The 13,383-nt window shown below is 39.2% G+C and overlaps 1 protein-coding gene across 1 annotated transcript; it reads left to right on the top strand.

Moving 5' to 3' along the window:
• The first annotated feature begins 197 nt into the window (after positions 1-197).
• Positions 198-9,110, top strand: LOC143289579 (transmembrane protein 250-like). Its single transcript, XM_076598606.1, has 3 exons — positions 198-252; positions 3,213-3,285; positions 4,552-9,110. The coding sequence occupies exon 3, from the start codon at positions 4,628-4,630 to the stop codon at positions 5,048-5,050; it is 423 nt and encodes a 140-aa protein (XP_076454721.1). The 5' UTR covers positions 198-252; positions 3,213-3,285; positions 4,552-4,627; the 3' UTR covers positions 5,051-9,110.
• The last annotated feature ends 4,273 nt before the right edge of the window (positions 9,111-13,383 follow it).

Here is a 13,383-nt window from a genome sequence, read left to right as displayed (position 1 = left end):
CATGTATCGTAAGGTGTATTGCATCCTCTTATGCTAACGACATCACAGAAGTTCCTTTAATCTAAAATGTATCTTTTAAGCACATGTTATAGAATCTACCATTACAAAATATTATAAATGAATGAAAAGAATACAATATCATGAAAACTTAACTTAAGAAGTGATGTGATTAGTTACGACGTTTGTCAGAAAGTGATGTCGAAAGCGCAAGTACAGCATAGAAAGCATCTCCCTGTTCAGGAACAAAAAAAGGTAAATGAAACCGATTGCTTGAATGATTCTCATCATACTAACCTGTTCAGTTTCATTCTTTTACTCCCGATGAAAGTATGATTTTCTTTATTCCCAGTTATGATCTTATATGGCGAAACTTGCCAGTCTGGAAGTTGATTGTGGTCGCTCAACGGAAGAAGGAAGTGCTGGTCAGTACTGCAGTTTGTGCATGCGATTAACCTGAATGATTGTGTGTGGATCTGGTTTATAATGTATTCATTATCAGTGAAGGTGTTATTAAGAAAATTATGTTTTTTGCGAGAAGTTGATGGAAGACAATTATCGACAATGGAGAGTCATTTGATGAAACCATTTTGGCTGTGGATACGTCCACCTTTGTAAAAAATTTTAAGTCAATACGAACAGTTTTCTTCTTCTTCTTCCTTGGCAGCGACCACAATCAGCTAGTTGATTATTCTGTCACTTATGCAAGGGGTCCGCACTCGCAAAAACAAAACAAAACAAAAACAACCAAACCTGGGCATTCTCCAAATGGAGAAGGGAGGCTCTTGACACGAAGGTGTCGATCGTCTTGGCCTCTACAACGTCATGAGGTAGCTCTTCCAGTCCTTGATAGTATGGGGAAGGAACGCCTTCTGTCTGTACTGCGTTCTGCACTGTGGAATGGTGAACTGCTGATCTTGGCTGCAGCGTCAGCGCGATGGTGCAGGGCGCAGGCTGGCTTAGATGTCTTCTGTGCTGACCAGGTTGTTGTGGATCTTGTACAGCATGGATAGGCGTGCTGTATGTCGTCTGTCCTGGAGGCCGGGCCACTTCAGTTCTTGAAGCATGGCGGTGGGGCTAGAGGTGTTGTGGTAGCGTCTCATCACAAAACAGGCTGTCCTGCGCTGCACCGCTCCAAACTTACTGATGTTCTGCTCGGTGTGTGGATCCCAGATGCTGCTGGCGTACTCCAGGATGGGTCGCATGAAGGACTTGTAGCCATTTCCTTTCCAGTCCAACAAGAAATGATTTTTATATTTTTAGATTGAACACACACAGACACACACACACACACCCACACGCACACACCAAAAAAACAAAGCAAAAAGACTACGTCAACAATTCTTTTGTGTTGTGGAAATGGTGAATAAACTGGACTCTGATGTGGTAAACGTTCAGGACAACGTTGAATGCCTTAAAAAATAGCCAGGAGGAATCCATGACCATACACTTCCCTGGTTGTACTTGTAGCCTTCCACTGGTGCAACGCTCACTCGCCTTGCCACAAACATAACAGTGTCAGACTAGGTCAATTTCAAAAGTCTGTACAGGTCTTGATGGAAAGTTAGAGCAGACCAAGAGAGATCATCAAGATCAGTTGGGCTGTACAGCTTTAACAATCTGCATATCATATATATCATATCATATCATATTTTTCATATCATATCATATCATACAACACTCTCAGCTGGGCTTGGTACCTGGGAATAGACTGCTGGAGAGTTCCGTGCTGACATGACTTAGAGGCGCGTCACATGATCAGTGCTCTCGAAGTTGATTTGCTCTCCAAAATATCTAGCAACAAGGCGATTGAGAGGCAGAACGTGAGAAACAGAAGGCTTCTTTCTTCAACTTTTTGCTTTATATGTTGTTCATTTTGTATTGTGCATATATTGTTCAGAGATTAGTTGTAGCAAATGAGGCTATTTACTCAAGAAGCGGTCTGTTGCAAAGAGAGGCAGCTTGATCATGAATTGCACTGTACATGTTCATGAATGAACTTACCCATATCATATATCATTTCGTATCATGTCATATATCAGTTATCATATCATATCATATATCATATCACACAACACCCTCAGCTGTGCCTGGTACCTGGGCATTGTAAAGAGAGGTAACTTGATCACGAATTGCACTGCACATGTTCATGAATGAACTTACCTATATCATATATCATATCATATCATATCATATCGTATCATATATCATATCATATCATATCACACAACACCCTCAGCTGTGCCTGGTACCTGGGCATTGTAAAGAGAGGTAACTTGATCACAAATTGCACTGCACATGTTCATGAATGAACTTACCTATATCAAATATCATATCATATTGTATCATGAATCATATTATATGATATATCATACAACACTCTCAGCTGTGCCTGGTACCTGGACATTGTAAAGAGCTTCAGGCAACTTGATCATGAATTGCACTACACATGTTCACAAATAGACTTGCCCAGCTCAGGCTTGAGTGTTAATCAAGGTGTTACTGTTAGTGAAAACCAAGATCCAGTGTTCTGAGTGTATACAGTGCACATTAAAGAACATTCGGAACTGTCAGTGGTTGCCCCCCCCCGCCCACCCCCACCCCCCGCACCTCCATCCCCACCCACTGGGGGAGGTGGGGGAGGCATGGGTGTGAATGTGACGGGAAGGCGGTAGGGGTGGTGGGTTAAATTGACCTGGTCATAATTATTTATATTTTTGACTCACTCAAAGTGAGTCTATATTTTAACCCGGTGTCCTTTTCACTTCATACGGCGTTTAGAAGTACTTGTACTTGGCTCTACATGTTATTAGTTTAACAAAATACTCAGTTTTCATATCAACTTTAAATCTATAAAACTAGATGGTAAAATGGGGCGTCATTTACCCCGAGACCGATGCGACGTAAGTCAGTTCCACTTCTATTTTTAGATCAGTGAAGTCGGTCATCTCTCTCTCTCTCTCTCTCTCTCTCTCTCTTTATATATATATATATATATATATATATAATTTGTATTTTTCTTTCTGTTTTTAAATGGTGTTGCTGCACTGATGAGGCACAATACAATTCCTTACATTGAAATACAGTAGAGTTCAGTATAGTAAAATACATAGTCACAGCAATTCAAACAATATAACTTACAAAACAATGCCACAGTGTCATGTTACACATCATACTGATAGGGCCATACTTCATAAATTTGTTTTATTTTGCAGGAACAAAAAAACAAGAGCACAAGCATATGGTGAACGTACCAATGTAATGTGACATCTACATACCGACAGAAGTGTAAGTAAAATCAACCGTATTCAGCCACGACCATATAATAACAATATTCTATTCATAAACTATTATGCTTATTTAATTCTGTAATACTGGTCATGATAGCATTACAAATGGATATAAATTATGCAGATCTACAGATAGAAAAAATGCTGAATAAGGAATGTTTATAGCAACTTTTGGCAACCTTTTGTTTGTTTATTGGTACATGTAATAACATTAATGTTGAAAGTAATTTCTGATTTTGGGCATGACTTAATCATATAGGGAAGCTTTTTTTTAGTGTGTGTGTGTGTGTGTGTGTTGTTTCTTCATTCAGTACTATATGAAATTCTCATTGGCTGTCTGCTTCAAACCAAGTATTGAAAGATATGGTTTTATGGTATGGATATTTATTGTAATCTGAATACCTGTAAGTGCAATGTCAACTTTCTTGAGGCATGTGTGATCAAAATGTGGTTAGAATTGTCCGTGTAAATGCTATACTGATAGTATTTTGTACTGCAATATTATTTGTACAGCAAACCAACTTGTGTGACTGTAAGTATGTGACCAGTTTTAATCTCTCTCTCTCTCCCTCTCTCTCTCTCTCTCTCTCACTCTCTCTCTCTCCGTACACACACACACACACACACACACACACACACATATATATATATACATATAGATAGATAGCAGTGTGTGTGTGTGTTGTTGTTGTTGTTGCAAATATTAACTGCCATGTGAAAATCATACATTGTGCTGATGTTTAAAAAAAAGTCCAGAACATTGTTTCAGAACGAGTGAGGTGACATCAAACTACTGCTCTGAAAATGTGGGATCTGTCATCCTTATTATCAAATATTATCAAAACAAAAAAAAAGTGTATATATATATACACATACATATATACATATAGATATATTGATTTTATGCACCACACTGGATTGCTGAATATTCTGTTGCACTACATCAGTATAACATACTACGCTGCACTGCACAGTACTACTACTCTGCGATAAAGTTTTGAAAATGATACAGTATTTGAAAAAAAAACCACCAACAACTGCAGTGGTATAGATCTATGATATATTATTGGAATACAACAGAGTGTAACACATTGAAGTGTGAGCACAGTGCAACACATACACAGCAAAGTAAGCCAGAATATAGCATAAGGTCCTTACAAAGCACTCATGAAATTCATTCATGCATCTGAGTGTCTTGCGCATATTGTTTGGGACTAAATTACAGGGATTACCCCTCAAAGAATTTGCACCATGGGTTTTTCAGACTTCTCCATCATGAAAGCAGAGCTGTGACGATTGACCGCAAACTGTTGTGAAACAGAAAACCAGCAACCGTCAGAATGTTCCCGCTGTGCCGTCGGCTGAAAACGATGCACGGCCCTCACTCTACCTGTCTCATGACAGCCGAGACCTTCTGGGTGACCTTCCCCAGCAGACGCCCACAACAGCTCCGGGGAGCATTCAGTTCCAAAAGCAATCGCTCCATCCTGTTTGCCGGACATTTGGAGACGATAGTTTTCCTGGGCAACTACCTCCTGACATGTGTGTTCTTCTGCGTGTTCTCGCTGTGTTCTTTTCTGGGCTTCCTGGGGGTGAAGCTGTGTCTGCGCTTCCAGACGAACCTGACGCTGTATCTAATGATGTTGGACCGGGACCCAATACAGTTCTATTCCTTCAACGTGGGCTGCCTGTGCTGCCTCCACCTCTTCTTTTTTTTGTCGGGCGGTTTCGGTTTTCTGGTCCTGTCTTACGTAGACACTTGAATTGTGCGTGCGTTTGTGTGTGTGTGTGAATGTGTGTGTCTGGACATGTATGTGTATAGGTGATGGGTTTTTTTGTGTCTTTTATTTTTTCACATTATGTTTGAAAGTATGCATGTGTCATTATGTATATCCAGTTTCATACTGTTTTATTGATGCAGGTTTAGTGATGCCAATTGATCTCTTGGGTGTGGGTTTGAACACCTTGATCAGCTCTTTCGCCAGACTGAAAGTGTGCTTTGGAGACAGATGGGAGGAATGGAGCCACACTGTGGAATGTTATCCATTTTCAGAGATACACAACTTTGCACAAAATTTCAATATCCAGCACTGCAGGTACCTGTATCTCTCAGACCTGGTTCATGCTGGGAGGGATCATAAAAAGAAATGCAGGGTACAGTCTTTTCATGTAGTTCTCAACCTGAAAAGGATCTGTCATCATTGTCATCACCGTCCACATCCATCATTTAAAAAAAAAAAAAAAAAAGAGAGAGAGGAAAATTGTCTCAGATTCTGTGACCGTTCATGCCCTGATCTCATTGTGACATCTGTTTTGGATTCACCTCCATGTCACTGGTTGTGGTGTATTTGTGTCAAAAGGTTTTGTATGGATGATATGGCAGTCTTCATGAGTACAAATATGAATACAAATACACACACTTTATTGTCTATACTTAGGTACAGAAATTTGCTTCTCTTTTTTCTTTTTTTCCCCATTCAATGGAAGACACTCACTCATTCTGGCTCCATGACTTAGTGATGGTTTTTGTTTGTTTTTTTTGTTGTTGTTGGGGTTTGTTTTTTTTGTTGTTTTTTTTCCCTGGACTTTCTTTGGTCGACTACTATTTTATTTTGTATATGAATCCATTATAACAATTCATAGTAGATGAAAAAGAAAGGGGGAAAAAAAAACCAAAGAAAGATGATGATGATTTGTTAACATTTTTATACTGCCAGAACCTAAAATTAAAGCTATATAGGCAGTAAAATACAAAGAAAGAAAAATTTGAATACAGTGAACATTAACAATAGCATCGTCATCATAAGTCATTATACTTATAATATATTGTTCTTTTTCATTTTTTTTCTTTTTTTAAATCAGTTTGGTCAAGGTGGACACATTTTCATCATGTGTAACAGTGCAGTTTTATAATATATACTAGACAGTATACCTAGCATCAGCAAAGAGTTATGGACACTTTGCTTAGCTAACATAATGTGGAGAGAACACAACCTGTACATTGTTTTCTAAAGAAAAAAAAAAAAATCATATGGAGTATCTTATGTATGAACACATTTCCTCTAGTTTTCTATACGTGACTCTCTAAAACACTCATTAGACAGTCATGTTAAACATTATTACTGCAGACACATAAGTGCACATGAATACACACATGCATGTATTATTTACATACTCGCATACTTACACATTCACGTACATCTGTTCTTCAGGTATAAAAATATATCATTGAGCCTTCATCATTGTTGTGCATTTTGATCTTTCATCATATTTTGTTATGGGTTATTGTTTTCAAGAAGTTTTATATATGGACACCATTTTCTCGTAAATACAACGCTTAACATTTCTGTTGAATGCATATATCTTTCTACTTTATAACTATTTCTTAAATCATTCAGAAAGTGTTCTATACATGGTTTAATCTTATTTATTCTGCATTTATAAACAAGATATTTTGCAAAAAGAATAATATAGTTGAAAGTTTCATCTGTTTTTGTAATTTCATGCATTACCCATTTTCTTTAGAATTTTGTTTGTAACTAAAATGTTGTGACAAATTCTAATTTGAAACCACTTCAGTTTTATCTCTTACTTTTTTTTATTTGCTTCATGGTGGTTACCCAATTAACAATGATATCTAATTTTTGCTCCCACTTAACAAAAGAATTTATATTGTTAATAAAGAGTGGTTCAAGAAGTATATCATAATACATTTGCCATTTACAGTCGCCTGTAGTGGTGCACTGTCTAGTCAACTATAGTCGCCTATGGTGGTGAAAGAGTTCATGGGTACCTGACTGTGGTTGGGAAAGGTTAACTCACTCCAGACGATGGAGCGCTATAGCATTCCTGACGTAAGGTAGTGTTCCGGATGACGGAACGCTGTAGCGTTTTGACAATTAAAATTTTTTCCACGTTTTCCTCATGGGGTAGCATAACAATCGCCGCTGCATCAGGCATTGCGAATGTGTCAAGGGTCGAATTTGAAAGTTTCTTCATGAGATTTCGTAACGACACACTCCACAGCGAGCCAGCAAGTTCAGGACCCAACACGACAAGCTAATCTGCATATGTATTGAAAATGGCGTCGCAGGCAGTACAAGTGGAAATTTTTGGAGCAAACTAGATCACAACAGTGGCTTTTACTGCTGCTGAAGTGGTTGAAATGCTTGAAACTGAAAGTTTCGACATCGACGAGGATGATGAAGACGTTGAATACAGCATCTGCAGTGAAGAAAGCTACGAGCAAGAAGTCACTGATAGTGACTCAGCTTCTGAGAGCAGTGAAGAGGGAGGGGCGTGGGTGTTCACACGATGTGAGAAGAGGGTTCAGTGGGTCAAGTACAGTGAGTTTCATTCAGTTACTTTATGTTTTGTATTTTTTGTGATTTTTTTTCCTAACCCTAACAATTTGGTCGTCTGTAGGGAAAAGCAAGGGAGAGAAGTATTCGTCCAGAGTGAGTTAAAGCAGTGGCAGGAAAGGATAGGGCACCACCTTCCCATGCTGAGACTCAGTAGATGTTAATTACCACCACTCCAGTGGCAGTAAAAGGTGATGGGACCTTGAACTTTTTTTTTATCATGAGGGTGAAGATTCTGAAACGGTACATGCATCTTGTTGCTTAGCTTTACAAGCTAGTCGTAACAATGACTGAGATAAGGCATTGATGGGTGTGTTTGTGTGTTGTGTTTCTCAGTGGGTTTTTTTGTTGTTGGTGTTGTTTTTTTAAAAATAACTGCAGTTGTGTGGCTTTGTGCGATTGGCTGAGCTATGGGCAGTGATGATAACCATACTTGTAGATCAGGTATGTGTATGTGTGTGCATTTGTGTGTGTGCGTGTGTGTGTGCATGCATGTGTGTGTGTTTACCTGTATGATAGACGAAAACTTTACATTTGTTTACATTTGTATGTGTGTGTGTTTGGTGTGTGTGCACAGGCTTGTGACTTAAACGATTTCACTTTTTTTCCACATTCACGTGTATACGTATGTGTGTGTGACAATAATTTCACATCTGTCCACATTTTTATATGTTGCTAACATAGTAACAAATAACATTTTGATGTGTGTTTTGAGAAAGTATGCATTCTTTTGGACAGCAGTGCTCCGGACATCCCCTCGGGGGATGGAGTGCCTGGCTCTCTTTCCACAGAAACTGTACCCCCACCTCTTGGAAATCCTGTTCGAGAAATCCACCCTTTTTTTGTCACTCTGTGTGTTTCTGCCATTTCCCTTTTATTTTGGTCATCGTTTCCTCTCTTATTTATTTTTTTTTTTTTTTTTTTGCCTATCTGATCCTTCCACCTTCTTTTTGTTCAAGAAAGCCTTGAATATTTTGGGGGGGTCTTTTTCTGGACTTTATAATTGTTTTGTATTGCTGTGTATTGTATTGTAGGAAGGTGGCAGAATGGTTAAGACGCTCAGCTGCCAATACAGAGAGTCCGTGAGGGTGTGGTTTCGAATCCCGCTCTCGCCCTTTCTCCTAAGTTTGACTGGAAAATCAAACTGAGCGTCTAGTCTTTCGGATGAGACGATAAACCGAGGTCCCGTGTGCAGCACGCACTTGGCGCACTGAAAAAGAACCCATGGCAACGAGAGTGTTGTCCTCTGGCGAAATTACGTAAAATGAAATCCACTTTCATAGGTACACAAATATGTAAGCATGCACTCAAGGCCTGACTAAGCGCGTTGGGTTATGCTGCTGGTCAGGCATCTGCTCAACAGGTGTGGTGTAGCGTGTATGGATTTGTCCGAACGCAGTGACGCCTCCTTGAGAAAGTGAACGAGATTGAACGAGAACGATGTATTGTATTGTATTGTCTTACTCTTTTGTCACAATGAATTTCCCTGTGTGAAATTCAGGCTGCTCTCCACAGTGAGAGTGTGTCGCTACACTGAGAGCGCACCCCACCCTTTTTTTTTTTTTCTTTTTTTTTCTACCTGCAATTTTATTTCTTTTTTTGTCGAAGTGGATTTTTCCAGGGACAACCCTTTTGTTGCATTGGGTTCTTTACATGCACTAAGTGCACGTTGCACGCAGGACTTGGTTAATCGTCTCATCTGAATGACTAGCATCCAGACCACCACTCAAGATCTAGTGGACGGGGAGAAAATACTGGCAATTGTGGGATTCAAACCAGTGCGCTCAGATTCTCTCACTTCTTACAGGAACGTGTTACCACGAGGCCAACACTCCACCTGGGCATTCTTACTTTTAAATATTTGCAAGTAGTAACGTGTTAGGAGCCCGTTGGCAATTTTTGGTTTTGTATGCCTGTTATGTATGATTTTGTGAATTATATTTGATTATGTTTACGCTGGATTAGATTTTTTCAATCCTCTGTCAGAATTCTGACGGAATTGGTCAAAAGTCAGAGGCTTGTTCTGGGTTTATGTGCATGAATGTGACTGTCTTTGCATAATTTTCTTTTGCAGTTTCTTTGTTGTTGTTGTTGTTGTTGTCAATCCCGTTCTACAGGATCAAAATTTACAGTTTTTCAGCCCTGATATGATGTGTGGTTGGGTTGACTTTAACTTTCAGCAAAAAAAGAAAGAAAGAAAGCATTTGAGATATGTTTGTGTGTGTGTGTGTGTGTGTGTGCGTGAGGAGAGGACACTTGTAAATCGGTGTTGCAGCTAAACAAATTGTTTCTTTAATTACAGAATCAGCTGACTGAGCTTTACCTTGTAGCCTACATCATTTGCTGTATGCTGTATTTGCTGTATGCTGTATCAAAGACAAAAGCAGGACAGCTTCTTTTTCATTTGTTGTTTTTGTTTGTTGGTTTTTTTGGTTTTTTCTTCAGCTAAAGCAAAGTGGTACAAGGTTAGCAAACGATGAATAAATCTTGCACACACACAAAAAAAAACACAACAAAAAAAACAGTTACAGTCCCTGACTCTCTTCTTCTTCTTCTTCTTCTTCTACGTTCATGGGCTGCAACTATCACATTCACTTGTATGTACACGAGTGGGTTTTTACGTGTATGACCGAAAAAAAAGGCCATACATGCAAAATCTCAATTTTGGTTTCAGTTTCTCAAGGAGGTGTTACTGTGTTTGGACAAATCCATTTTCACTACACCGCATCTGCTAAGCAGATGCCTGACCAGCAGCATGACATAACTTTACCAATCAGGCCTTGAGTGCACGCATGTATTAGTATACCTACCATAGTTGGATTTCTTCTACAGAATTTAGCCAGAGGACAATACTTACGCGAATGAATAGTAGACGCTCAGTTTGATTTTTCAGTCAAATTTGGAGAAAGAAAAAGAGGGTGTGGGGTGGTGGTGGTGAGGGAGGGGGGGGGGGGTGCTGGAGGAGGAGGGGGGGTGTGGAGGGGGGAAGGGGGGGGGGGGGAGCAGGAATCAAACCCAGTCTCACAAGGACACTGTATTGGCAGATAAACATCTCAACCATTCTGTCGTGTCGCCTTCCTTTAAAAAAAAAAAAAAAAAAAAAAAAAAAAAATCTCACTCATACATATGAGTGAATGAAGGAGTTTCAGCCCATGAAAGTTGAAGAAGAAGACTCTCCTCTTGAAAGTTGAAGAAGAAGACTCTCCTCATCCATCACAAATCTTCATTCCTTGGTATTACCATTAGATGGCTGTAAAGACTGTGAACAAATACATGTAATAAATACCAAATGTGACTGACTGTGTGTACATTTAATGCATTCATTTAATAGATTATTGTCCGCTGTTTTTTTATTTTGTTCAAAAATTAATTGACAGTAGCCAACTGCACATGTGTGTGTGTGTGTGTGTCTGTGTGTGTGTGTGTGTGTGTGTGATGAAATAAGTATGATGACCCACACTTTTCCAAGGGAGGGAATCCAAAAACAAATCCCACTTATACATATGAGTGAATGAAAGAGTTGAAGCCCATGAAAGATGAAGAAGAAGACTCCAATCATCCACCTTAAAGTTTCATTCCTTGTTATTTGATGGCTGTAAAGACTGTGAAATGGACATGATGGCTAGTGAGATTGTTTGGAACGTACTGCAGTATTGGGTTGTTTCAAATTATCCATTGGTGAAATATGGATGACTAGTCTGTCAAAAGTTCAAGTTTGGAAGTGCGTATGATTGAAATTGTTTGGGTTTTTTTTTTTTTTTTTCTTTCTTTTTTTCTTGGAAGTGTGTATGATTGAAATGGTTTTTTTTTTGTTTTTTCTTTTTTTTTTTTTCTTTTTTTCTCTCAGCATCAAAACGTGTGTACCTGTGTATTTACCTGGTGCAATAGACTTTTGTCTGATCAATAAATAAATCAAAAAAAGGAAAAAGAAATTCTGAGTATTCAGTACTCCAGTTTTGTGTTACTTTGTTATATTGTGTAAAGGGGATGTGTGTGTATGGTGGTGGGGGGGGGGATGTGTGTGGATTTATGTACTGGTGCACATGTGTGTGTGTCTGTGTGTGTGTTCACATGTGGCAATGTGTTTGTGTTTGCATGTGAGTATTGGTATGTGTTCACATGGTGTGTATGTGTGTGTATGAGGGTGTGAGCTCAGACATGTACACTTGTGTGATGGGCACACATAAAAAAAACACATTACATGAACACTTGCATGTTTCACACACATGTGCACTGGCATACATTAAGACTGCGTGAGACACACAAATATATAAGCACACACACATTATTTATCTCTTGCTTGAAGAAACTAGAGATATATATGAGAAAATAGATCCAATTTTACCCTTTAGTTCACACACACACACACACACACACGCAAAGGAGATACACACTGACAGAACCACACTGTTTTCTCACAACCAAAGAAAACAACAACAAACAAGAGAGGCAAGGCCTTCAAGACTCACTTGTGATAAATTACGTCCCCTAGCATTAATTACAGAGTAATTTCCCTTTTTTACTATCTGCACCAAAACGTTTGCAAAATAAATAAAAATTCCATGCTTAGCAAAAGAAGTTCCTGTTTGGACAAAAATGATAATAATGACTCCTCTTGTTGTTGTGTCAGAATAAGAGGTCAAAGTGCCAAGTTTAGAGAATACAAAAAATATAAATATAACAGTAAATGCAGTTTGCATATAATTAGGCTTCTTTTATTTTTTTTTTTTTTTTGTGCCCATCCCAGAGGTGCAATATTGTTTTAAACAAAATGACTGGAAAGAACTGAATTTTTCCTATTTTTATGCCAAATTTGGTGTCAACTGACAAAGTATTTGCAGAGAAAATGTCAATGTTAAAGTTTACCACGGACACACACACACACGGACACACACACACACACACACACACACACACACACACACAGAGACAACCGAACACCGGGTTAAAACATAGACTCACTTTGTTTACACAAGTGAGTCAAAAAACACATTATTAGCACTTCATGTTGTGTCAAGTGTCCCTCTTGGCTTTCCGAAATGTACAATGGGCTGTTAGAGACTCGATTCAAATTAACACATGTCACATGATCTTCTGTCAACAAAAGATATTAGCTTTTTTTGAGCAGCGACTTTTGATCTTATACCGGTATGGTTTATATGAAAAAGAGAGAGACTGCCTGTCTGTCTGTGTCTGAGTTTTGCGTGTGTGTGTGTGTGTGTGTCAGTGTGCATATGTGCCTGTGTGTGCATGTGAATCTTAATGATTTGTTTTTGTTGGGACGGTAGCTCAGTTGTTCAGTGAACGTGGCAGTAGGTAAAATGGGCTTGTTCAAGCAGAGGGGGCTTATGTGCCGTATATATAGTAATAATTATCCTGCAAGTCCATGAAATCCAAGATTCAATGTCCCGAAAGCGTCTGAGGGGGGGGATTGGGGGTGTGGAATAGGAAGTGGGTTGGGGGTGTGGGGGGAGGATCGGGGGGAGGGGGGGGTGACTGTGGGTGTGTGCGTTTTTACACAGTGCACATGCTGCTGTCACACATGTGATGGTGGTCCTGCATCCTCCGTCGCCAGCAGTCACTGATCGTCACTGGAATTGTTCCAGGCTATTAAAAATTTTCTGTTCTTACGAAGATTGAGTTTCTTTATGTTTACTGTGTTGTGGAGTGTAGATATTTTTACATCCTCTTAATTGGTCAGTACTCCCCTGTTTCGTCTCCGTCTTCTGTGCACG

This window comes from Babylonia areolata, chromosome 14 (genome assembly GCF_041734735.1).
Source record: "Babylonia areolata isolate BAREFJ2019XMU chromosome 14, ASM4173473v1, whole genome shotgun sequence".
In the NCBI taxonomy this organism is placed as follows: Eukaryota; Metazoa; Mollusca; class Gastropoda; order Neogastropoda; family Buccinidae; genus Babylonia; species Babylonia areolata.
Note: the sequence above shows the minus strand (reverse complement) of the source record. Positions and strands in the feature narration are given on the sequence as shown.